The sequence below is a fragment of the Leguminivora glycinivorella genome, chromosome 16 (genome assembly GCF_023078275.1).
Source record: "Leguminivora glycinivorella isolate SPB_JAAS2020 chromosome 16, LegGlyc_1.1, whole genome shotgun sequence".
Taxonomy (NCBI): domain Eukaryota; kingdom Metazoa; phylum Arthropoda; class Insecta; order Lepidoptera; family Tortricidae; genus Leguminivora; species Leguminivora glycinivorella.
In genome coordinates this window covers 6,579,633-6,606,838 of record NC_062986.1, presented here as the reverse complement: position 1 = coordinate 6,606,838, position 27,206 = coordinate 6,579,633, and the positions used below count along the sequence as shown (strand labels likewise).

Below are 27,206 nucleotides of genomic sequence, written 5' to 3'. Positions count from 1 at the left end.
TCATATCATACACTGGTTCCGTTCGGTTCGCAATGGTGCGTAGTGGTGCGTAGCAATTATCAGGGCTGAGCTGGTGCATCTTTTTTACTATAAATGGGATTACTCATCATAGCCACAGACTAGCCGAGGCGAAGACGCGGCCTACGATGAAGCAAAGATGCCCAGAAGGTGCCTGTTCACCCTTGATTTGTAGGTTGCTGGCTTATATATATATGAGCTGGAAAATATAGACGCCGACAAGTAACCACCACTCCTTGGCAGTGCGCATATTAGGAAAAGAAGAAGCAAAGCGCTTCGTGTGAATTGAAGGAATCGACCCTGGGATTTGGCCCTGAACCGCTGTCAAACTTTGTCTATGTACCAAGTCCCTTCTTTACATACGTTACTGCTATTCTTTATTTAGGCTTTCGTTCGCCACAGAGCGATGTCGATTGGTATCTAGTCTACGAATCAACAGGTTAAAAAATATATACCTATGTTTACATTTTTTCCTTATCACATTATGTTAAGGTGCTTGTATGAAGATTTTTAAATATCCGTAGTAATGGATGCAATGATAATTAGACATGCGGCATGCAATTGTAAGCTGTTAAGTAATTGTATGAGATTTAAAATACAAGAATCACCTACTAAGATCTACCTGCTAGGGAATTTTACTATAAAACCTAGTCTAGTCAGAAACTTAATTAACGAGTTTGTAGTTTTAGTACTAAAAGGTATGTAAATCTACTCATAAAAGGCTAGTTGCACACCGAGCTATCAAACTAATTGTGGTGTTCAATAAATGAGCATAAGGTCCCCTTGCTATGGAAAATCACAACTGTTTTATTACCTAGTAGGTACAATTATCATTGCTTCATCTTGAATCGTTAGATCTTTACTGCCACTTTAGCTACTTAACAGTTAACACTAGTTATGATTACTGATTACGCATTTTTTTTACTTAATTTCCGCGTTTAAATAATCTAAAGACGCTTCTCACAAAGAATAATAGTCCTTAATTTAAAGACACACGACGATTATTACCGCATCTTATTACGGTTACGGATAATTGAACATTTAAGTGCCTATGATTTATTTGATTTGAGGCTATTAGGGCATTTATCGATTAGGAAAATATAGGTACTAAAAGTAGATCAAATACAATGAGATCGATTTACAGTTAAGGAAAATATTATTACTTCATTTTGTAACTGCCCGCATATTATGAAGTCCAATGTAGGGTACCTATCAATAGAGTTAGGGCGCGCCGCTTGATATACAGGATGTATTATTTTACGGGGTTTTTTTTCTATTTTTTTATGTTGTGGTTAGGTTATTAAAGAAACAAGTTGAGCCTTTCAGTTGGTCAAAACGGCTAAATTTAATTTGCCACAAAGAAAGACGTGGTATTCAAAACTGAGATCAATTATTAGCCAAAATATCGAAACGGTCCGACACAGATTATTTCATCATTATCCTGATTGAGAGGAAGTTTTTGAAGGAAACAATCGGGAGCGAAATCTCGATTTTTGTATTTTTCATTAAGTACGCAGGATTTCTCGCCTGAGCAGCAATTGTCCTTATCGCATCAAATTTAGGGGCGGGGTTTTAGTGTCTAAATTCGTACACTGAAATAAAGTGATGATACTACATATATAATTTGATAAGAATTTATTTTTAAAACATTAAATAATAAGTGTGAAGTTATTGATATAACAGAGTTTTGCACAAAATAGGCTCACCCTTTGATGTTAAAAAGCCGCCACTTCAAAAGCAAATGAACCGCACACGAGCAGACGACATTGAATTCTATTGCGCGGCGCGAAGGTCGAAAGCCGCGCCCGCACCTGGCCGTGTAGGTAGCCAAGCAAGAGGCTGCACGTGCGTTTTTCTTTGAATTCGCCGACGACGCAGCTGTGAACGCAGCTGCAGCCTTCTATCTCTTTCATTTATATTTCTGTTTCAACGGTTAGCCGTTTGCCAGCCGGCAATGAAGGTTGTTTTTAACCGACTTCAAAAAAGGAGGAGGTTCTCAATTCGACTGAATGTTTTTTTTTTTTTTTTTTTTTTTTTGTACGTATGTTCCTCGATATCTCCGAGAATTGTGGACCGATTTTTTTATAACCGAGTTCAAAAAAAGGAGGAGGTTCTCAATTCGACTGAATGTTTTTTTAGGGTTCCGTAGTCAACTAGGAACCCTTATAGTTTCGCCATGTCTGTCTGTCCGTCCGTCCGTCCGTCCGTCCGTCCGCGGATAATCTCAGTAACCGTAAGCACTAGAAAGCTGAAATTTGGTAACAATATGTATATCAATCACGCCAACAAAGTGCAAAAATAAAAAATGGAAAATTTTTTTTTATTAGGGTACCCCCTACATGTTAAGTGGGGGCTGATTTTTTTTTCATTCCAACCCCAACGTGTGATACATTGTTGGATAGGTATTAAAAAATGAGTAAGGGTTTACTAAGATTGTTTTTTTGATAATATTAATATTTTCGGAAAAAATCCACCAGCTAACCTTCGGGCCTTAGTGCGTTTTCACATTATACGATCCGATATCGGATGTCGGAAATATTTCAATAGAAAAAATCTAAGATGGCGCCTGTTATGTATGGGATATCGGTCCGACATCCGATATCGGATCGGATAATGTGAAAACGCAATAATACAGAACCCCTCATATTGATTACTTTATGATTTGATATGTGTATTAAGAGGGCTTTCGTGTGAAAAACAGTGAAATCGCAACCGAGCGCTTGATCATACCGTGTGTGGTATCAAATTAAAGGGCTTTGCGAGTAGTTTACAAATACATATATATCACATTATAGGACTTTTTCTACTTGGTCTAACAAAATATGAGAAAATGTCCAAAAGTGGTAATAATTAATTGTACCGGTGAAGGCTCGTTTTCAAAAAATTGCCAAAAATAAATAATAGCCATTTATAATCACTAAGGTATAACAGCAATTTAAGTAAACGTTGCAGATTGATTAGGTACAAAAATTACTTCGATGTGATGTTTGTTTTTCAAAGAAATTGTCACTTAATTTTAGGTAATTTCTGAAAAAAATTGAATTCGTCTTAGCCTCGTTTACTCTTTTTCAAAACCTTATAATAAAAATGTAGTCTGAGATGATTGTAGTACAGGATATACGAATTATAAATTTACCTGTTTTAGTATTCAAAATTGTCCAAATTTTACAAATAAGATCGACTAATTCAGCTCTATACGTGAGTTTTTCTAAATGTGCATTAGAAAAAAATTCATAATTAATTTAGTGAGTTAGTTTTCAAAAATCCAGTCTTATAAAAATCAAGATAAGAAGATGCTCTAACTGAAACTTGAATTAAATAAATCTATTGGATAGCGGAAAGTGTAGTATTTCACCGACTAAAACTATCAATTTTACATTTTATTGACGTTTTTTTTGAAAGCACCCTTAAGTATGTTATTTATGTTACCTACTCAAGTTTTCTCCTTAATTTAGACACAAAACACTATTCTAAAACCAGTATGTATACATATACATACAGTACGGTGCGTTAGCGCGCGTGGGCTACAAATTAATCGAAAAGACCGATTGACCATTTTTATTTACTTGATCGCATATTATATCGCAAATCGCAACATAATCGCATGCAATCAGGAATATCGCAATGATGGATAGAAAGTGTGAGGCATCTTGCGACCAAGGATTCTATTTTTATCTACTGACTTTATTATTCTGTTTCGTTCGAGTAAACGATCAATCATACCGATCAATCGCTTCGTGTATGGCTGGCAATTTCGACCGACCGAGGACCGAGCGCCACAATGTTATTATATGTTATGTCATTGTATTTTAAAGAAGAAGATAAGTACAGCACAATTATATTAATTTGTATTGTTTAAGTTGTAAATAAATAAATCATTTTGACTAGAATAGCCGTATTAATGTTAAATTTCCGTTAGGCAGAATATAATAATAATGTGTCACATCTGATGGTGGACCTACTCTATGCGTAAATGGCCGCTCCCCCCCCCCGCGCATTTGTCAGCATGTGCAGTGTTTTCGCTTGGCAACGTCGCCTCTAGTACGTAGAAACTCAAGCGACGCGGCGCAGGCGCGCAATAAGCTATGCGACGCTAGAGTCAGCCAGTCACAACTGAAGCGGCGTGGAGGCAGCATGTCGCTTGCTATGATATAGGCTACGATAAGTAGGTACTTATATATAAGCATCAAAAATGCGTGACGATATAGAATTTAACATACAGTTCTGCGAAGTTGTAGAACAATACCCGGTTTTATACGACTACAGGAAGCCGGAGTATTGTAATAGAAACATACAAGATAAATTATGGAGTGAAATAGGATTAAAAGTCGGCGCAACAGGTAAGCAACTTGAGTTTTATTTATTTTATACATTTATACATTATGCCTGTTCTGGTAAGGAATTGGACATCGAGTTATAAAGTATGTTGTAAGATATTCTCTCATATCTTTTGGGTTTTCCAGTGTTCGTTGATCGTTAATGTTTGTACCTATTAAACGATTTATGTAACGTGGCTCTGAGAATTTCCCGTCACATCTGCGGATAACATTATGTAGTACACACATAGCTTTTATAATGTTATCGACATTTCCTGGGTCGCAGCAAATAGATGTGCTAAGTGCGCAAAACTTTGACCTAATCATACCAAATGCACATTCCACTGATTTTCGTGCCCTTGTCAATCTGTTATTAAATACTCTTCTTTCATTTGTTAACTGATTTCGGCCGTACGGTTTCATTATGTTTTTCTTAAGTGGAAAAGCTTCGTCTGTAACGAAATAATAAGGCACCTTTTTAGTTTCCCCAGGCAATGGAGCAGGCTCTGGTATATCAAGATTTCCTCGTTCCATAGCTTGTCCAAATTTGCTTACTTGCAGTGCACGCCCGTCACTGTTCCGGCCGTATTCACCGACATCTATCGTTAAAAACAGGCCATCTGCATCTACAACTCCTAGCAATACAATAGAAAAGAATCCTTTATAATTGATATACGATGAGCCCGACTTCATCGGTGCTTTAATTCTCACATGCTTTCCGTCGGCACTTCCTATGCAATTTGGTAAATTCCACAAAGCATAAAAACGTTCAGCAACTTCAAGCCATTTTTCTTTTGTAGGTATTGGCATATATTCTGGCTGTAAATATTGCCACAGTACACGTGAAGTTTCATGTACAATTTTTTGCACTGTACTGCTGCCTCTCGAAACATATGTAGATAGTGATTTAAATGAACATCCATCCGCATAATATCTGTAACAAAATAATACATAGGTTAGATCCAAACAAACAAGCACGCACGCAGGCCTCCGTCACTCGCTCTCGGTTGCGCGTTAAGTACCTAACACGCTAGCCGTTCGTTCGAACGAGCGAATAGCAGAGAGGCGCCTCACGCCCGCCTGTGTTCATATTGAACCGCGAGCGTAGTGGTTCAAAAGTGGAATCTTGATCGTTGCGAGGGTTTCATGGCACTAAGGTTAAACAAACTTTACCACCGAGTGAAGCGCAACATTTTTCATCACACCAACGCGAGACAAATATTGACTATAAAACATGAAACTAAATCAAATTCAATATTTTATTGAATGTATGATGCAAAATCATAATTTATATTAAATCTATCAGCCAGCTTAAGTTGACCTTGACCCTTTTTTAAAGTCTATTTTATATTATTTATTACTGTCAAATTGACCAAAAAATATACTACCATATTTTATTACGACTTGAAAACCACAAAAAAAAAAAAACATTTATAAAGTTTACTTTAACTTAATTAGGCAAAAACATTAGCCATGTTAATCTAAAGATTGTCTGCGCATGACGTAAATCGAATTGAGCACAAAATTTTCTGATATTTAAGTTATGAGGCATAAAGTTCATCATGTCAGTGATTGACTCGGCATGAAGTTAAAGTTAGGTTCTATGACGTCACTAGTGTCACTACACATCTGACAGCGTTTTCGGTGGCCAAAGTTAAATTAATCGAAAACCGCCTTCAAAAATAAGCGCGTTACAAAACACGGAGAAACTAAAAAGCCAAAAATAATAAACCTTTCAATTCAGATTTCTTATCGTATTGCAATAAGCTAAACATCCAAATTATAAACAAATCAATTATTTTTGTAGTCGGTACCAGACCTGTTCGTCGCCTTGCTATTGCCTGTTTGCCTGCCCCACCCAACCATACACAGGCTGGTACCGACTCCAAAAATAATTGATTTGTTTATAATTTGGATGTTTAGCTTATTGCAATACGATAAGAAATCTGAATTGAAAGGTTTATTATTTTTGGCTTTTTAGTTTCTCCGTGTTTTGTAACGCGCTTATTTTTGAAGGCGGTTTTATTTTTTGTTAAAAAGTTTATTTATTTGTTGATTTTTAGTAGTTCCTAGTGATATTATATGTATCAGTCCGAATACATGTACAGTAGTGAAATAATTATCCTTTAACTCCTAACCATTGAGGAGTTGACCTTCCATCATCAGCTCAGTTGATTTTTAGTGGTTCCTAGTGATATTATATGTATCAGTCCGAATACATGTACAGTAGTGAAAGAATTATCCTTAAACTCCTAACCATTGAGGAGTTGACCTTCCATCATCAGCTCAGCCACATAAAATTATTACCATCAGACGTAAATACTGGTGTACCTTTGAAAAATAGACTAAAAACATTACATGTGCCTATAACATTTGAAGAGTTCCCTCGATTTCTCCAGGATCCCATCATCAGACCCTGACTTGGTGCCAATGGGACCATCTCGGGGTTATACCGGTTCGATCAAAAAAAAAATTTTGAAAATCGGTCCACGATTCTCGGAGATATCGAGTAACATACATACAAAAAAAAAATAAAAAAAAAAAAAAAAAAAATTCAGTCGAATTGAGAACCTCCTCCTTTTTTGAAGTCGGTTAAAAATACTTAGCCACAACCTAAAATCGTACCAATGAAATTTCTTGTGCCAAATTCGATAAGAGTCTAAGTAGCCTATTGGTGTGGTGAAAACATTTTTGTATATTATTTCAGTAGACCGGTCGGCGACCATGACGTATTCTCACACTGGCCGCGCTTGCGCTTTTGAACCCCCGACGCAAAAACGAAGGGATGTTATAAGTTTGACGTGTCTGTCTGTCTGTCTGTCTGTTTGTCTGTCTGTCTGTCTGTCTGTGTGTGTGTCTGTCTGTGGCATCGTAGCTCCCGAACGGATGAACCGATTCAGATTTAGTTTTTTTTGTCTGAAAGCTGAGTTAGTCGGGAGTATTCTTAGCCATGTTTCATGAAAATCGGTCTACTATGTCGCAGTCGGGGGTTTTCCAAAATTTAAATTTTGTTAAGGATCAGCATGCATGTATTGTATGTACGCACGGAACAGTGACATTTGGTGCAGTGGAACTGCTGATGATGGTCAGAACGGAACTCTTAGCAAAGGCGGCGGTTTTTTTTTCTTAAAAATTATTAATTTAAAGTATGTGTAAAAATCGTAAAGGTTTAAATCAGTGAATACGTCGAGTGTAAACGAGTGTTATATGTTAATTTTAATTGTAAGTTCCCGCTTTGCATTTAACTTCGAAATTTATTTTTGGTAATGATTCATATGGTCGCCTAATCGACTTCCTTCTTTCCGCATTTGTATCGTAATGTACTATTTCAGTACAGATGGTGGAAAGGTTCCGTTTTTCCTTTTTGAGGTACGGAACCCTAAAAATGAAATATGTACCTACCTAAACATATACACAATCGACATTACAGCAATGTAAATTTCATCTCATAGTTGTATGTTGTAATTTGTATCGTCTTTGTTTCAGCTAAAGAGTGCAAAGAGCGATGGAAAAATATCAGAAGCAGGTACACAAAGACTAAGAATAACTTGGATGCACCGTCTGGCTCTGCTGCGAAAGCAAAAAAAGAATACTACCTTGCATCACATTTGCGTTTCCTAGATAGTTTTTTGAAATCCCGACCATCCACAGGTAATTTAGATAACAATACAGATCTAATCGATGAGGATGACGGCGGATTGACATCTATGTCTGCTGGTTCATCTACAGGCGAACATAATGAGACTGATTACCTAACGCCACATCATACACCAAAAGTACAGAAAAAGTCACAGATACATTTAAGTGATGTTAATAAGTCTGCGTATGAATACTTTTCAAGAAAAACTACACAAATAAAGACAAAAGAAAAAAACGTGGACGATTCGGACGCTGATATGGCCTTTTTTCGCAGCATGTTACCAGACGTAAAAGGAATGACTCAAGACCAGAAAATAAAATTAAAAATAGGCATGCTTAACTTAATTGAACAAATTTTAAAAGAACCAAGTAGTAGTCCCATGTCATATTCAAGGAGTTCGTTTAGAACTGATTCCCCTTACCAAAGAACCCCATCACGGGAGTCAGATTACGGTTCATCTGTACAATTGAGTTCTTATGCAAGTCCAATACACGAGCCGGGACTTCAGCAGACGTCGCCAACTAGTGCTTACGGAGACACAGAAGTTCAGCAGATGCAGACAACTGGAGCCTACGGAGGTCGAGCACCTCAGCAGACATCGTTAATCGGTGCTTACGGAGATCCAGCACATCAGCAGACGCGCACAACTGATGGAGCCTACAGAGATCTGGCACCTCAGCAGACATCGTCAACTGGTGCTTACGGAGATCCAGCACTTCAGCAGACGCGGACAACTGATGGAGCCTACAGAGGTCGAGCACCTCAGCAGACATCGTCAACTGGTGCTAACGGAGATCCAGAAGTTCAGCAGATGCAGACATTTGGAGCCAACGGAGGGCGAGCACCTCAGCAGACATCGTCAACTGGTGCTTACGGAGACCCAGAAGTTCATCATATGCAGACATTTGGAGCTAACGGAGGTCGAGCACTTGAGCAGACGTCAACTGGTGCTTACGGAGATCCAGCACTTAAACATACACAGACTGGAGCCTACGGAGGTCGAGCACCTCAGCAGACATCGTCAACTGGTGCTTACGGAGACCCAGAAGTTCAGCAGATGCAGATATTTGGAGCCAACGGAGGGCGAGCACCTCAGCAGACATCGTCAACTGGTGCTTACGGAGACCCAGAAGTTCATCATATGCAGACATTTGGAGCTAACGGAGGTCGAGCACTTGAGCAGACGTCAACTGGTGCTTACGGAGATCCAGCACTTAAACATACACAGACTGGAGCCTACGGAGGTCGAGCACCTCAGCAAACATCGTCAACTGGTGCTTACGGAGACCCAGAAGTTCAGCAGATGCAGATATTTGGAGCCAACGGAGGGCGAGCACCTCAGCAGACATCGTCGACTGGTGCTTACGGAGATCCAGCACTTCAGCAGACGCGGACAACTGATAGAGCCTACAGAGGTCCAGCACCTCAGCAGACATCGTCAACTGGTGCTTACGGAGATCCAGAAGTTCAGCATATGCAGACATCTGGAGTCTACGGAGATCGAGCACTTCAGCAGACATCGTCAACTGGTGCTTATGGAGATCCAGCACTTCAGCGGTGGCAGACAACTGACGTCTACGGAGGTCGAGCACCTCAGCAGGTACATACAACTGGAGCCTACGGAGGTCGAGCACTTCAGCTGATTCAGCAGACACTACCTCAGTCGCAGACAGCTAGGACTTATACTAATGTGTTATTGCCGATGTTTTCTCCAGTTACTCCGGCTTTGCCTGATAATGATGATGATCCTATTGACTTCCCTTAATTGAATTGTTGTAAGAACATCGATAAAATGTTGTTGATATGATACGTTACTTAATACGAATATTTAATCATGTGTTTGATAAATTTTTCTTCTTAAGTCGTCGTTGATTTTACCTCTGTATTTTTCTATGTAAATAACCTCATAAACCTTATCCAGGCTCCTGGAAACCATTAGATTAAAAAAAAATCTAAACATATACCATAATTTGGGGTGAGTTGGGCCAAAACTGACTTTTTTACATGTAGCACGTTAAAAGTGGGGATGGTAATTTTCATGTCATATGTAACACAAAAACTTTAATTTTTAATTTTCCCTGTAACCCCCCAATACTGGCCGTTATAATTAAATTTTCGTAACTTAAATTACAAGTCCGTCGTTGGGTCACAGATTAACATATGTGCGCCCAATTTCAAGTTTATCGGTTCCGTTGTTTTGGAGAAACTTGATTCCTTAAGCTGATTGGTAGAATTTACCCATAAGTGATGATTTTGAATCATAAATATGGGATAAATTGATGGATTTGATTTAGTTTGATGTTTTATTGTCAGTATTTTGTGCGTGTCGGTGAGGTGAACATTTTTGTGTTGTGTGCATTGAGGTATAATACTTAGAGAGGACACTGCGAACAAAAAGTTTGCGCCATGAACATAAGTCCATGGACTTATGTTGCCTCAGTCAGTCTCTGCGCGTAGCGTGAGGAGGTTGTTTCTGCCTGCACACAAATAAAATGTAAAACCGGCCAAGAGCGTGTCGGGCCACGCTCAGTGTAGGGTTCCGTAGTTTTCCGTATTTTTCTCAAAAACTACTGAACCTATCAAGTTCAAATAATTTTCATAGAAAGTCTTTATAAAGTTCTACTTTTGTGATTTTTTTCATATTTTTTAAACATGTGGTTCAAAAGTTATCGGGGGGGGGGGGGGGGGGGGGGGGACGCACTTTTTTTTCCTTTAGGAGCGATTATTTCCGAAAATATTAATATTATCAAAAAACGATCTTAGTAAACCCTTATTCATTTTTAAATACCTATCCAACAATATATCACACTTTGGGGTTGGAATGAAAAAAAAAAGTCAGCCCCCACTTTACATGTATGGGGATACCCTAATAAAACATTTTTTCCATTTTTTATTTTTGCACTTTGTTGACGTGATTGATATACATATTGGTACCAAATTTCAGCTTTCTAGTGCTTACGGTTACTGAGATTATCCGCGGACGGACGGACAGACAGACATGGCGAAACTATAAGGGTTCCTAGTCGACTACGGAACCCTAAAAATGCCTTCCTGCGCAATAAGATGCTGTTTAAGCCATACGAGAAAATCGAATAAAACTGACAGTGTCACATTTCATCGGTTAGTAGACACGCTATGTTGATCTAACTTTATTTAAGTAATTATTTTAATAAAGGGACGCGCTCCTCAAAAGCGAAGCTAACTATCGCCGCCAGTTTGTCGAACTAAATCATAGATTAATCGCACCATAATCGCACAGACTGGACATGTAGGTAATGAAGTATAGTAATTGTGATTATATTCTGTTTTTAACCCCCGACGCAAAGACGACGGGGTGTTATAAGTTTGACGTGTCTGTCTGTCTGTCTGTCTGTCTGTTTGTCTGTGTGTGTGTCTGTCTGTGGCACCGTAGCTCCCGAACGGGTGAACCGATTTCGATTTAGTTTTTTTGTTTGAAAGCTGAGTTAGTCGGGAGTGTTCTTAGCCATGTTTCATGAAAATCGGTCCACTATGTCGCGGTCGGGGGTTTTTTCAAAATTTTAATTTTGTGGTTAGGTTATTAATATATAAAAGAAAAATGTTTATTTCACGTTATGCTTATGAATATTACACAGTTCTAACACGAGTTTTAATCGATAGTTTCATACTATAATAACCTATGATTTTCTTCAAGAGCAATTAAAGTATATGAAAAAATTAAATAATGTATTTTTGTTTCACTCAGTAGAACTTAAACATAGCACAATGTATGATAGTGCTAAAATTAAACTACTTAGTATTTTACAAAAAGTATAAAATAAGGTCTACACTAAAAGTGTCGCGTCTAGGTGGTCATTGGTCAAGTCTTACTCTATGACACGGTACCTTCCCCACGCATGCGCCCGTGGCCCCGCGCTGCCGGCCGGAGCACAGACTTTGTTTGGGGTGTCATTTCTAGTACGTTAGTACATAGTAATTCAATGGTTGTGTGTTTAACCTACGTGCCTTGAAACACTCGCAACGCTCAAGATTCCACTTTTTGAATATTGGAATCTTTCGCTGGCTCGGGTACCTACCAATATTGGCACGTGTGGTTAAACAAGAACTTTGCCCTCTTGTACAACAAATAACTATTTAACACCGATGATTATATACTATTATAACAATATTACTTGAAATATGACATCATGTTGTTATTTATGATTATGACAATTACCAATGACAATTAAACTTGTCCTCACATCCCAACTCACCCCATTCGTAACGGAACTCCCCCATTTAAAGTTACAGAAACTTTGGGTTCCAGTCCCATCCCAACTCTCCCCTCGAACTCTAATCACTCCAAATTATGGTAGGCAATATTTCAAATTGTTGAGTTGTGGTTATGCCGATTTATTTGAAAACGATTCAAATTTCCAACAAAAATGCCATCGAGTATAAATCGTAAATTGAAGTTCTAATTCTAAGTTGAAATAGATATCATACACGAAAGAAAAAACGACAAGGCCCACTGGTGGCCGAGCCCTCCCCCTTCCCTTCCCTTTCGCCTTTAAGAGTTGGTCAAAAGGCGTCTAGCCTTATCAGAGATAACATACACAAGAGAAATTTCGTCGGGTACCACGGCGGGCGGGTGGTCTAGTGGTGAAGACGTTAGCCGCGTAAGCTGAAGATCCGGGTTCGATTCCCGGCTCGGCCACCAGTGGGCCTTGTCGTTTTTCCTTTCGTGTATGATATCTATTTCAATTTATATATAGTAGTGTGACTACTTGAAAAAAGAACAAATCAAAAAATACTCAACAAAATAATTTGATTTGTTCCCTAGTCGTATGTTCTAATTCTAAGGTTGAAATTATATTGCCTCTTAAGTTTTTATAAATCGCACCGGGAAAAGGGTGAGATGCGAAAATACATACATACAATACAACATACATACAATCACGCCTGTATCCTACAAAGGGGTAGGCAGAACACACGAAACCACTAAAGCTTCAGTGCCACTCCTGGCAAAAATAAGGGGTTGAAAAAAAACGAAACTGTAACATTGCAGCGACAGGTGCTCTCGCCTACGCCACAATTTTGAGACGAAAATAACCTTAAGAAATCTTGTTCTTGACAGATCCTTCAATTAGAAGAAAATTCTTAATAGCCGAGGTCTTGAGAAACCCTTTTTTGGAAGCGCATATCCCCAATTTTATACCTCCTGAACCGGTAGCGTGGTCGCGCGATAAAACATCACGCTGTCCCTATCGCACTTACAAATAGTGCGAAAGGGACGACCCTGATGTTTTATCATTTATCGCGAGACCGTGTTTGCGTGCCTGATGTTATAACATCTATCGCGCGACCATGCTTGCCTGCCAGCTTGTACTTAGTTAAAATAATAATAAAATAAATCATTAAGAGTTAATTAAAAATGTTTTACTTACCTTAATGTTATCAATAGCCTTTCTTCCGCACTGACGGGTTCTCTCCAACGTGTATGCTGTTTCTGAAGACCGTGTTTCACTTTCGACAATATTATATGAAAACATTCTGGTGACATTTTATAAACTGTACGAAAAAGATCCGGATATTCATGCAACTTTTCCATGGTTTTGAAATATCTATAATGTTCGGATAATTTTCGCACAGGGTGGACCCAATATCTCCTGTGCCTCTGCATATTGAGAATTTGCAGCAAGGCAACCGCATCTTCATCATCGGACGAGGAAGACATGTTTCCGCAACAAAATCAGCCTGTATAATGACGCATCGCGCCGTGTTTTCGCCTCTTATGTGTAATTTAGATTGCGTCCGCGCCCCGTCCTCGCCTCGTCCTCGCCACGCCGCGCCCCGCCACGTCCGTTGTGTTTATTTTAGACGTAAGACGCGCCCCAGGTGGCGTGGCGGCGGCGGGGCGCGCGCCGCGCCGCTTGGCGGCGCGCCTTACGTCCTTCCTATACAAAATGTACTGAGGAGACGCTTTTTGAATTACACTCAGGTGGCGTGGCGCGGACGCCCTTTGCGCGCCCCGAGACACGCGACGTATATGTGGGAACGCTGCCTAAACACGGTGCGAGAATCGCATGCGAGTTTCATCGCATTGCGGCATTTGATGGGTGTGGAGACTGTGGAGTGCCTGAATGGGTTACTTTCGTTTTAGTCAAATCAGCTTCTTTTTAAAATAACTGTCAAAACGAATTTCAACGAATTGCTGATTAGGGAATTAATATGAAATCGAAGTTAAGTGACGTCCCGGTCAATTAATAGGCGGATCCGTCTTCGTGCCCAGAGGTCAGGGGGCAGTGGTATATATTTTGAATAGGTACCTACTCGTACAGGCAAGTTCGCTATACAATAGTATGATTAGTATGTTCCTAACCAATGTAATAAAAAAATAGCGAGATGGGGCTCCAGTCCAGGCCTTGGATTTTTGATACTGTTGTGTATTTTAAGATATAAACTGTTATACAGGTTTTTATTATGGCTTTATGGCAAATAATTAATGCTACCTCTGAGATTTATATACGACAAAAAAAATACCTATATTAATTTGGTAAATACTTAATTTTGGTTTTGTTTGATCATCTTCCTTTCTGGGTTTAACCATTATGTAATTTATTTATTTATGTATAAATGATAACCAGTTCTCGTAAATGTCCGCTTAAGTAACACTGTATAATTACCTATAGCGTTTATGTTATGTTTAATAATTATACCGGTGTAGATGTAAATTGGACAGGATAATTTAAAACAGATTACATACTTAACTGAAAAAATATACGTGACATCAAATGGGACTATAAAATGATATATCGAATCTTATTAATTTGTTGTGAAACCTGTTAGTGTGTGGTAAAAAAATATTTAAAAAGGATAATCCTGCCTAATACCAAAACATGAACTCTGTTGATCAGTTTTAAACTTAAGTAGTACAAATATTCATTTTTAGAGTTCCGTAACCATGGATAGTGCTACAACCTTTGTGGGCCCTGGCCTCCTCGACTATAACCCTGCAGTTGTCCCGATTCTTGGCAGGCAGCCTCCAAGAGGATCTTTATATACTTACCCTTCATTTCATCCTCCTATTGGTTCAATATACTTGCAGCACTAAAACGTTACCTTTCCAATTCCAGACCGTCGCCAACGTACTGGGCCGGCGCTGCATCCGACGTCGTCCCTACGCAGTTCAACCTCCGACCAACGAAGGACATCATGCCTCCCTACACGACGGCCATTACACTTATCGATCAGATCGGATACAAGATCATCAGGACCACGGAGTTAGTCACTGATATCCTGAGGAACACTGTGAGGGCAGTTGTTGGCCGGTAAAGAGATCGTGGGACCGGTGACGCTGGGTTTTCAGTGTTGGAACTTCGATAATTATGTCCCATTTTTTGGGCGGTAGATATAATTTAGGCAATTTGTCTTCTGTCTCTCAAGTCTGAATCACAAATCTGTTTTAATTTAAAGCAAAATCAGGACTTGTCGGATCGAATTTTCGTTTATGTAAACCTGTTATTTTTATGTTAGGTACTACTCTTCATTTTTATCTCAAACGATGTCCTAAATAAATTGGACTTTACGAGGAAAACGACCATACCAACTAAACTATTTATTAATATGTGATGATGTGATTTTAAAATGGGGACTTGAGTGTCCTTAAATTTTTTTTTTTAATTCTTTTTGGAAATAATAGCATCATTTAAACCGTTCGCATAAGGTCATATTTTAGCCGATAGATACTAAAATTTTACTTTTTGGATAGATATCAAAGTAGTTTCAGCACGACACTGAAATTGATATTGAAATGTATTGCGTTGCCGGTCTTGATCAAGTGCCAGTGGTTCACGATTTGCTCAATATTTCGAAAACGTGCGTAACATGATCTACTTAGATACAAACTTTTAGATTTTCCAACTCTTGCCATAAACTTATGTTTTTTCTCTACTTCTGAAAATCTGACTAGTTTTGTTGCAAGAGAATGGTTAGAGTGGCTTTTGTTTTTTGTTTAGGATTTTGTCTTTGTTTAAGTACTTCATATTGTGTCTAAAGTTTGTATCGAATAAAGACAATGCAATCTCTTATAAGTGCCTCTACGTTTTTCGCAAAATAGTTTAACAGAAAATAATGTAATAACCACCGAGTATCTTTATAGAAAACCTTACTTACGTGCTAATGTTATTTTTTTATGTGGTTTATCATGAATGATTGCTACATAATGTTAATGACAATTATATATGTCTTGCATTTCAGCCGTTAAGGTGCAATTCCACAGGTGGTCTGGTGCTGTCTCCGATAACATTATTTCTTACTATGTAATTTTAATAGACAGGCGCTTGCATTTAAAAAAACCAGAAACATTATAAGAGATAAGTACATATATAAATAAGAAGACCTCCACTCCACCTATCTATACCTATGGCATTTTAAGATTTTACGATAATGTCCCATTTACACGATGAGAGAGATTTAGTTAAGTACATATATTGCGGGTTGTTGAGATTTCATACAATTCAGCACACCAAGCAGGTTTCATTAGATAAGTACATCAATATAGATGAAACTTGGGTGCGAGTTCTCGCACCGTGTAAATGGGCCCTAGATGTCTGTATAACTGCACCAGGCTGTTCTCCAAGTTCTGTAACATTCGCAATCTGTCAACTGGTATTGGAACTTTGTAACGAAACCATTACCTATGATATTATAGTCAATTTAATTTGTAAGTTTGAAACATGTCTTACCATGTTCGCATTCTCATTGTAATTGTTAAATTATTTATGTTTAGTTTGACTTTTTAATAAGAAAGTTGTTTAAGTTTCCCCTAAGGCAAAAAAGACTTAAATTCCACATGCCTTTGTAGATTTTTTCTTCGATGACGGCATCATTTTTGTGGGCCTTATTTTTTTTTTTCGCCTTGTCTGAAAGTTTGCGTGTTGATTTTCCACAGGAGCATTCGTTTTGTGAATGAATGTAATTTTGTAGAATCGTATTTAGTATTTAGTGCTTTGATTAGAGCATTTTTTTTTAAATAAGTATGTCTTCTTTGCCTGCCGTCTTAAGAAGTAATTAGGTTAAGACTGTAACTAATACGTAGATTTAAGTTTTTATAATTATAGTCGGACAGTGACTCAATTAAATACTTTTATAAAATTGATGAAGTTTTATTTGATATCTGCTTTACGATTAAATAAATACCTACATTTTGTGCAATCAAGTACAAAATTACAACTTAGTAATTGTACTGCGAAGTTGATAGATGGCGCTGATTTTCAAAAATACGAGTAATATTATTTAGCAACTGTTGATTTATTAATTACACTCCTTAATGCATTCGCTGCTCAATTAATCACACACACAGTAAACACGGGGTCGTATAGACCCCGTACCGTAGTGCCCGCGTTAACCCTTCGAAGTAGCTTGTGTTGTGAGATATTTGCACTTGTGCAGTTAACCGTTATCTACTGCTCGTGGTCGGACACTGTCCCGATCGAGATATTCCTACTCCGTTCAGCTTGCATTGTTTCATAGCAATTATTAGGGCTGGCAAAACATGACGTCGCTACCAAAAATATGACAATTACGAGCTTGATTATGATTATTGACAGTTACGTATTGTCATTTCTCTTTTTAACCCCCGACGCAAAAACGACGGGATGTTATAAGTTTAACGTGTCTGTGTGTCTGTCTGTTTGTGTGTGTGTCTGTGGCATCGTAGCTCCCGAACGGATGAACCGATTTAGATTTAGTTTTTTTTTCTTTGAAAGCTGAATTAGCCGGGAGTGTCCTTAGCCATGTTTCATGAAAATCGGTCCACTATGTCGCGGTCGGGATTTTTTTTTAATTTAATTTTGTGGTCAGGTTATGTAAGAAGTGTCCTTCCTGTGTACTCCATACCTACTTATCGTCACTACTTTGAAAAAATCTCGTATCTCACGCTGCTCCTCAAAGTTAAAACGCAGTAAGTCTATATGCATTCCATACATACTTACTACAATTTTCTTTTCATTGACAGACGAAGATACAAGTTGTTTTAAAAGTAGTGACGTTATATTAAGTATTCTTGCTTGCCACCGACAAGGTTCTAGTGATTGTAAAAAATGTAGATCCGACGTCAGTTAAATCACTTTATGTTGCTTTAACTAACGCTTTGCTTTTACTTTTACTGTGGCTGTGACAATTTTCGACTCGCGTTACTTTAAAAAACCAGGCTAAAGAGAAAGTGCCTCTGTTACAGTTACGACATCAAATAAAATTGTAATGTGATTATTGGTGACAAGAACTTTATGACTTACTAGCTTTTGCCAGCGGCTTCGCTCGCGTTAGAAAGAGACAAAAAGTAGCCTATAATGTCACTCTGCATCCCTTCAACTACCTAAAAAATCACGTCAATTCCTCGCTCTGTTTTGCCGTGAAAGACGGACAAACAAACAGACACACACACTTTCCCATTTATAATATTAGTACGGAATTACGGATGACAGAAGCATGGCTAAGCTAAATGCGTTTTCACATTACCCGATCCGATGTCGGATGTTGGAAGGATTTAAAACGCAATAACCTAACCACAAAATTAAAATTTTGAAAAAACCCCCGACCGCGACATAATGGACCGGACGTCCGGTAGGAAGGAGCTAATGCATCAAACGTGGTTCACGATAAACCCTCAGCATTTTTCGTTTAGAAGGAAACTCATCTTCTAACCTCTGCGGGCGGGGAATTACCGGCGTATATAAATGTCGGAAGGTTTTTACCGAACAGAAAATGCGTAAGAATATTTCAGAGAACTGCCTCATTTATTGTCACCCTCATAAATTTTGCATTTATATAATTAGGTAGATATCAGAGATTTTTTTATCAAATAGTCATTCTCATTAGGTTCCAATTTGTTAAATGGAGATATTATAAATTATGAAATATGTTGAAACAAATGACGCAAACGTTTAATAGTTATTTTCCCCTCACTAGCTCGGAAACACGTGTTTTGTGCTTCAATACCAGCGGGTAAAAACGCATTTAATCCACTAGTGGGTAAAGTAATTTGACCTTGAATAAAGTCAAATTAACTGCTTTAAAATTGATAAAAGTAGGTGAATCTAGTAATAAAGATGATTTACCTACTGGAAGTAGTAAAAAACGCATTTTTTGTGATGTAGTTTCCTCGCTATAGTGAGGGGAAAAGTTTTGTGTTACACTCGGGTGCAAATGTATTTTACTTCTCATGTGTTAAAAAACTCGCAAGGTCAGGATTCTATTCTCGAACCACTCGCTTCGCTCGTGGTTCAACTATAGAATCCTTTCACTTGCTCGTTTTTCAATTCCACACTCGGCGTTAAAATACAACTTTGCCCCCTTGTATAACAAATAACTATTGTTTTACAAGAGGGCAAAGTTGTTGTTTAACCGCACGTGCCAATATTAATACCCGAGCAAGATTCCAGTATTGAACCGCGAGCGTAGGGAGTTATAGTTCAAAAAGTGGAATCTTGAGCGTTGCGGGGGTTTCCAGGCACGAAGGTTAAACAAACTTTGCCACCGAGTAAAACACATTTTTTTTACCACACCAACACGAACAAAATACTGATTATAAAACATCAAACTAAATCAAATCCATCAATATTTATGATGCAAAATCATCATTTATAGGTACATTCTACCAGCCAGCTTAAATAAGACATCAAGTTAAAGTTTGTATGAAATCACTTTGCACTCTTGTGGATAAAATGCAATTTTGCTATCTGTTTTCGAATAGCAAGTAAGCCTTTAGCCGTTAGTGTGGTGAAATAGTTATTTGTTATACAAGGGGGCAAAGTTGTATTTTAACGCCGAGTGTGGAATTGAAAAACGAGCAAGTGAAAGGATTCTATAGTTGAACCACGAGCGAAGCGAGTGGTTCGAGAATAGAATCCTGAACTTGCGAGTTTTTAACACACGAGAAGTAAAATACATTTGCACCCGAGTGTAACACAAAACTTTTCCCCTCACTATAGCGAGGAAACTACAACGCAAGAAATGCGTTTATCACTGCTTCTATTCCAGCAGTTCACAGGTGGTAAATCATCATTATTACTAGATTCACCTACTTTTATCAATTTTAAAGCAGTTAATTTGACTTTATTCAAGGTCAAATTACTTTACCCACTAGTGGATAAAATGCGTTTTTACCCGCTGGTATTAAAGGACAAAACACGTGTTTCCGAGATAGTGAGGGGAAAATACTTTTTCCCCTCACTAGCTCAGAAACACGTGTTTTGTCCTTCAATACCAGCGGGTAAAAACGCATTTTATCCACTAGTGGGTAAAGTAATTTGACCTTGAATAAAGTCAAATTAACTGCTTTAAAATTGATAAAAGTAGGTGAATCTAGTAATAAAGATGATTTGCCACCTGCGGAACTACTGGAAGCAGTGATAAACGCATTTTTTGCGTTGTAGTTTCCTCGCTATAGTGAGGGGAAAAGTTTTGTGTTACACTCGGGTGCAAATGTATTATACTTCTCGTGTGTTAAAAAACTCGCAAGTTCAGGATTCTATTCTCGAACCACTCGCTTCGCTCGTGGTTCAACTATAGAATCCTTTCACTTGCTCGTTTTTCAATTCCACACTCGGCGTTAAAATACAACTTTGCCCCCTTGTATAACAAATAACTATTGTTGTATTTGTTGCATGCAGCTATGACCCTTCTCAATTCAAGTCTCATCTCGACTGTTTGCCAGGCGGGCCGTAAAGTTTGCTCGCCGCGCGGGTGGTACAAAAGTATGTCCACTAAAAGTGTGTATTAGGTAGGTAGGTACGCTACTACTTATTCAAGTCCCAAGTTTTATCATAAGAGTTTGTAAACATATCGTATGTATTGTTAGATTAATTAGTTGGCAATATAAATTATTACAATCATTGTTGTTTATTGTAAAGACCACATAATGACCTCTTTATCGTAACATAAACTCGTGAAAAGTAACTAGATACCGATTTTATTATTAAAAGTTAAGAAATTCTGCTTAATATTATGTAAAACTATAGAACATTTGTTAGTTTATGATGACAGTAGCTTAGTACAATTAGCTGACTGCAGCTATCCTTACAAGCAATTTGAATAGAAATTAAGATTACTTTGTAAGAAGTTAATATTCTATTGAGGCACTTACATGTAATAGATTTGCTCATGCCTATTCTAATTAAGTAGAATCACAGAATATGTAATAGTACAAGTACAGAAGGCCCACTGCTTTGATGTTCTCGAAATGCCGCCTTTTTAAATACCTACAAAATTCTTACAAAGATAGATAGATAGATAAAAATCTTTATTCTTCTCATTATTACATGGCTCTAATGGCAAACAATTTTGAAATTTATGTATACATACATCGTTATTATTTAAAAGTAAAGTTAAGTAAATAGAACATGCAGAATTAAAGTTATATGTAATTGGTAACATGCATTAAACTAAACCCTAAACGTATACAAACAGACACTGTAAGGTATAAAAATAAGTTGAGCCATGTGATGGTGCGAAGAAGAGGCGCTGACTCAGCATCAAGCTGCGGAGACCCGCAGCGCTGGTATTCTGTCAGAACCGAAAGAGTAGTGACGCTAGGTGTGCTGCACAGAGTGAACCACAAGCCGACTTCATCTGCTCGATAGTAATACAAAGAAACGAGCCGCACGTGCGCGGCGTCCGGTGATAGGGTTACCTATGGATCCATACGAATTAATACTCACATAAAATGTTATACTATTATATTCAAGTCTTGGGTACTTTCTAGGTATTTATATATTTTTGTTCAAGTTCCAACATCACAAGTCTTATTGAACTTTTCCGTGGGACTTAATCAATAGTAGATCTGTGTAGGTAGAATGTTGTAAGCAGAGTAGTAGGTACAGAGCTTTCTACTAGCACAGTATAATAAAGAGTACTATCGTACAGTATGGCCACTCCCGCTCCCCGCTGAAAGTGCCACCCACCCCCTCTCGATTACCTAACAGTTACCGCCTATCAAAAACGCGAACAGTCGACTCATCATACAAGAATAGTACGCGTTCACCTATACCAGCTTAGACTGTGTGCTAGGAACGCGCCTCTTTCATATATTTGATTGCCAGTGTCCGAGGTGTGTTATTAGTACCTTGCTTTGTCATTCAATGAGACTGAAAGTGTGATTTCATATTTTGTATGAATGGAAAGAAGCAATCTCTAACTTTCAAACGAAATAAAAAAGGTGAAAAATAATACATTCAGTTGTTTTGTAACAATATTTAATACCTGCATAAATATTTCATCTACACATTTATTACATTATTTGATACTTATTGAGATTGTTCCCTTATTGTCTGATATTATATTACTTTGTATGCATCACAAATCACAACATTCAAATATATTTTAAACAGCATCAAAAATAAAATGCAACATATATCCCACATACGTTGTACGGCAAGACATTACAACTTCTTCTGGGCTCCACATCTTCATAAGTTTTAACCATAATCTCTTCGAGCTAACATTATTCTATTCCACAATTAATTCAGTAACATCAGCCTTGGTGACGAGAGCCACCAAGCTGCCACTTTGTGGCCTTTCCTCTCCCTTGATCCATTTATCGAAAAGTTGAGCCACATATGACAACGGGGTCCATGTGCTGTGGTCCGCTTTTGGCATCCATTTTCTGTTCATCTCAGTATCCAGTGTTATAGGCATGATTGCAACAGCCAGAGAATTCTCAGGTAATCCTGAATCTTTAGCTCCGAGGGACTTCGTAAGCTGGTGGACAGCGGCCTTAGCCATGCCATAGCCGATCATGCCAGGAGTGGCATCCAATGCAGCTTTAGCTCCAGTAAGAGCAAGTAGGCCACCAGGTGCCAGGTATTTGGCAGCGAGAGTAGCAGCAATGCTGGAGCTCCATACGGACTGACGCCACATCAGGTCCGCTTGCTTGCTCAGGTCTTTAGCGGCGTTGCCTCCAGCCCAGCCGCCGGCTACGCAAATTACCGCGTTCACTTTCTGACCTTGCAGCGCGGCCGCGAGCTCGTTCACCACGTGTTCCTCTTGCTGCACCCACGAAGCGTCCTTAGGAACAGTAATGTTCACGTCAGCAGTCTCGTTCGGGTTCAAATCGACGTTGGCGACCCACCAGTTTGCAGATTTGAAGTGGTTGACGCAAGCCGCACCGAGCGCGCCTCTGCCGCCGTAAACAACAATCCTTCCGCTAGCCATTGTGACGTGTTACCGCGACTGGAGCCCGGGGACAACTAATTAGTTATTGGCGAGCGAAATACAACCTCGTTATCTGCGGTAACCTCGCCTCTCACTTTTTTACCGAGCGCAGCGGCACGAATGAGCGGTACGTCACGAAGGGCAGCTCGATAATTATTATCGCTGTAGGATTGTGGGAAGGTATTCCGTTATCATGCAACCTGCCTCTACTGAATTTAAGTTATTGATTTTCACTTGTTGCGAGATCTTCAACTTCGTTTGACTTGACAGAAAAACAACCTGACCTGCCTGAAGGGTGACGTCTAACGTCAAGCTCATGACAGTTGTGAGCATGGACTTTCAATAGGGACTGAGGTCACACTTTTTTTGCCATACTAAATTGAACTTTATCACCGGCGCAGAAAGGCGTTCTTATTAGACTAGTAAAAGTGTGTCCACATGAGAGTGTCAAAGTTGGGGCTGGTGTCCCTCTCGCACGTGTGACCAGTGTTAAAGAGATTACTATAGTAGTAGTATTTTTACCTGTATGATAACTAAGTTTATAAATAGAACCGTTTTTCCCCCGAAGGGTAAAAAACGGATATTTAGGTTCCTGCCGAAGCTTGAACCACTAATGAGATTAACACCTTCATAACTCGGCCCTAATCGAGTGAATTCCTCGACTAGTAGCGCCATCTGGCGCGCCAGTCAAGTACTAGTGTCGCCAGGTTACCAGCGCTCGGCTGCTTTTTCCTCAGTACCTTTAGCCGGCAAGGCCCTTAAGGGTGGTTCAAGCTTCGGCAGGAACCTAAATATCCGTTTTTAACCTTCGGGGGAAAAACGGTTCTATTTAGGTGTCCGTGCCTTCGCTTGAACCACTAATGAGACGTGTTTAAACCTCTGCCGGCGCTGGTTAGGGCGTACTGTGACTGATATACTTTATTTATACAGAAATGTCATAATAAGAAATAGGAAGGTATACAAAGGGATGTTTCAAAATTTAGCCACTAAGGTTTCATGAGTTGAAACTGACTCAACACAACACAGCACAGTTATCCATTATGACTCTATGATGGTGGTGAATCACTTAATTTATGTATAACATAAAACCGACAGGAAGCCAGTAGTTAATAGATCGGTATTACAATATTTACGGAAATAAAACCTGTTATTTCAATAACATTTTTGTGAGAAAATATCTGTAGCAACCCAAACTCTGAAGAGCTTCCCCTTCATCAATGGGTGTTACATCAACGTCGGCTAAATTTGTCTCGCGTTTCCCTTACAACAGTCCCTAGTCAGAACAAGATCATATACATGTTTTTTGTCTTATAAATTCACCAAGATACTAGTCTTCTTCTGCTTAAGATAACTATAATTATATCATGTAACTATAATACACAATTATATCATAGCACTGCCATGAGCATTATGACATAATGTTTAAATTTTTACTTTTCATGTAAATTGATCAATATTGACATAGCCATTGTCTTACATAGCCCACTGCCAAATGTCAACATTTCCCATAGCATAATGTGTTATGAATTCTGTATATGAAATATACATTTGCCAAAACAATTGAAATGAACGCTTGAGTTGAAAGAAATTGCACGCTATCATATGTTAATTTGTAATGTATACCCACATCACGATAATGTATGCGTTACTGCTGGACTGGTAGCAAAACTGCAAATAAGATGATAATACATTTTTGGCTTCTGACTGAATTGACAATACCATGCCCATGGTTAGCTAAGGATCCATATAATAAAAGGTAAGCTCCCACTCAAAGTCTTTACGAGAACGGAAACTATGCAAATTTTTCCTATTAAATTAGAATGGGTCAACTGAGCAAAAAGCTTTGGGATACAAGCGATTGAAACGAATCAATGATCTAATGAGTCACACATACTTAGGCGAAGATCAAATGAAGGCAATTATTTCTAATTAAATTGACTTTGATACTTCCATGAATATACATGAATGTTAATGCGGGAATCCTCTCTACACTGTACGCGTCAACTTTATTTAGTCTTTTACTATGTCTAGCTAGTATGCTTTTTTCGTTATTTGAAATATTTAATTTATGTTTGAATAATTATGAATATGTGATGTGATGCATATATTTTAGGCTTATCATTTTTATGACTTATGTGCTGACTAGCCGAATTTATAAAGGCAAAATTGTACGATTCGTGAGCTAGTAATTCTAAAACATTACGACTTATGACTCTTTAGTCCATTTCGATATTCTAATAAGAATGTAAGACGACAGATAACTCTTCAAATAAGGGTTAATGATGTACGATTACCCATTTATAATTAAAATTCAGTCATCAGCTTAAGATAGTAAATAGTTTTCTTTTCAGAACTTTCGTAATTTATCACCAAATTGCAAAGCAATATATTCTATATTGCTCTTTTGTGCGAATAATATAAATGTCTCACGTTCTTTATAAACTGATGTATACACATAAACATACGGGTTAATATTTACTGTATTCTTGCTTATTTCCCAAAATCCATATGCAGCGGGACTTCCCACAAACAAGATACAACTGTTATGTAGGGTAATATCTGATTCTACAATTATATCGAGATGACAATTATTTATTTATCGTATGGCATATAATTAGAATTTTCTTAAAAGTCGTACGTGCGCACGGCTGTAGCATGTAGCGCCACGGACGATGACAATGGTATTTACACTTGCCTGTCATCCGAGACCAATAGGTCAAAATATAGTAGCTATAAGTACTGCGTACCTTAAGCACTGAGCTTTTATTTTTCATTAAGGTTTCAATACCTTACTTCTGATAAATATAGTTCATCAATATCTATTTAAACGGCAATAATTTTAAGTTTTCTGTTACCACTAGAAACCCATTTTGCCTAGAATCTGCGCTCCTTTTTATGAGTGTCCTAACAAATTCTTGCATGTCAGGTATATTAGGAGTCCGAAGTCTTCTAAATTAAGTCATAAGCACAGTAATGTTATAAAGATCATATTTCTAGTTCCTTACACTAAATTCAATTGGGACTGGGACTCGTCCTCTGACCTTACGAACCGTTTTTGAATAAGTTGTGGCGTCTACTCTGTTACTGACAAATAGTCGCGCCGCAAAATTCTAATAAATGGCCCTTAGTAAGCAACTGCGGAAATGTGTATCGATCCTACAACGCGCTAATGTAGTTCCAAAAGTTAATTGTAAATATACAAATTCTGTTAATCTCTCTAGACCCCAGAAACCTATTCAGAAAACATTTGTCAAATGAAATAAACGGGAACTTTCTGTTAGTAATACCGTAGTAGCGGGCGATAATTTTAGGATGCGAGCGCCTCTTTATTTGTAAGAGGAAACTGTGTTCTAAAATCGAAAGAGATTCATCCTTCAATTTCCGTTTAATTTATTATTTCAGAAACAGGCCTCCACATTCAGTGACTACCTTTCAACATTTTATCCATAAGAGTGCCTTAGCAAATTGTGAAAATCGGAAAATCTTCTCTCGGAAAATGTATTGCCCTATTGGTTTTAATGAGCTTAAAGTGTTTTCGATATATCATACTCATACAACAAATAAGCACTTTGAATACAATTTACCTACACGGTTTCTTGCTTTGTTTTGTGTAGTTGTTTAAGTTTAGGACCAACTTCATTTACTTCGGTCAAGAGATGTAAGCCATAGTTATTCGCTGTAAATAGTTTGAGAATATTGTTCGGTCGTCTCTTTAATCTAATTCGTTAGTTATTTATAGAAACATATGATTCGTAACATTACGCCATCGAACTGGGCAACCGACAAATCCTTTTACGACGAGAGTCCATCCTGAGTAACAATGCAACAAGGCATACTAAAATCCTATTGTACTAAATAACATATCCTTTAAGTCATTTTGCCAAACTATCCACCAAATATCGTATATATTTGGGAGTCAGATTTCCGGTACGAGTTTGTTGTCTTTGTAATTAACTTCTTCAAGGATTGTCTGTAACCTTGGTCTAGCTAACGTTAGTAATAATGCATGATTGAGTATTCTAACCGTTGGTCGATTAACGGCAGTTTGAGGTCAATTTGTA

The 27,206-nt window shown here is 38.2% G+C and overlaps 2 protein-coding genes and 1 long non-coding RNA gene across 4 annotated transcripts in view; 1 reads left to right on the top strand and 2 right to left on the bottom strand.

Moving 5' to 3' along the window:
- LOC125234523 (mucin-2-like) overlaps positions 1 to 17,088 on the top strand; it is a 60,752-nt gene extending 43,664 nt beyond the window's left edge. For both annotated transcript variants that reach the window (XM_048140790.1, XM_048140788.1), the window contains one exon: positions 15,069 to 17,088. In XM_048140790.1, the coding sequence (XP_047996747.1) occupies positions 15,069 to 15,267 (199 nt within the window). In that variant the 3' untranslated portion in view covers positions 15,268 to 17,088. The remainder of the gene's footprint in view (positions 1 to 15,068) is intronic.
- Positions 4,428 to 13,670, bottom strand: LOC125234524. The gene is made up of 3 exons (XR_007178011.1): positions 13,380 to 13,670; positions 4,890 to 5,268; positions 4,428 to 4,786 (listed from the first exon to the last, which is right to left on the bottom strand). It is a non-coding gene; the product is annotated as an uncharacterized LOC125234524 (long non-coding RNA).
- A 5,082-nt stretch (positions 17,089 to 22,170) lies between the features above and the next one.
- On the bottom strand, positions 22,171 to 23,432 carry LOC125234610 (dihydropteridine reductase). Its single transcript, XM_048140932.1, has one exon. The coding sequence runs from the start codon at positions 23,143 to 23,145 to the stop codon at positions 22,441 to 22,443; it is 705 nt and encodes a 234-aa protein (XP_047996889.1). The 5' UTR covers positions 23,146 to 23,432; the 3' UTR covers positions 22,171 to 22,440.
- Between the last annotated feature and the right edge of the window lie 3,774 nt (positions 23,433 to 27,206).

Coding starts and splice junctions, on each gene's coding strand:
- LOC125234610 (XM_048140932.1), bottom strand. CDS start 23,145: ATGGCTAGCGGAAGGATTGTTGTTTACGGCGGCAGAGGCGCGCTCGGT.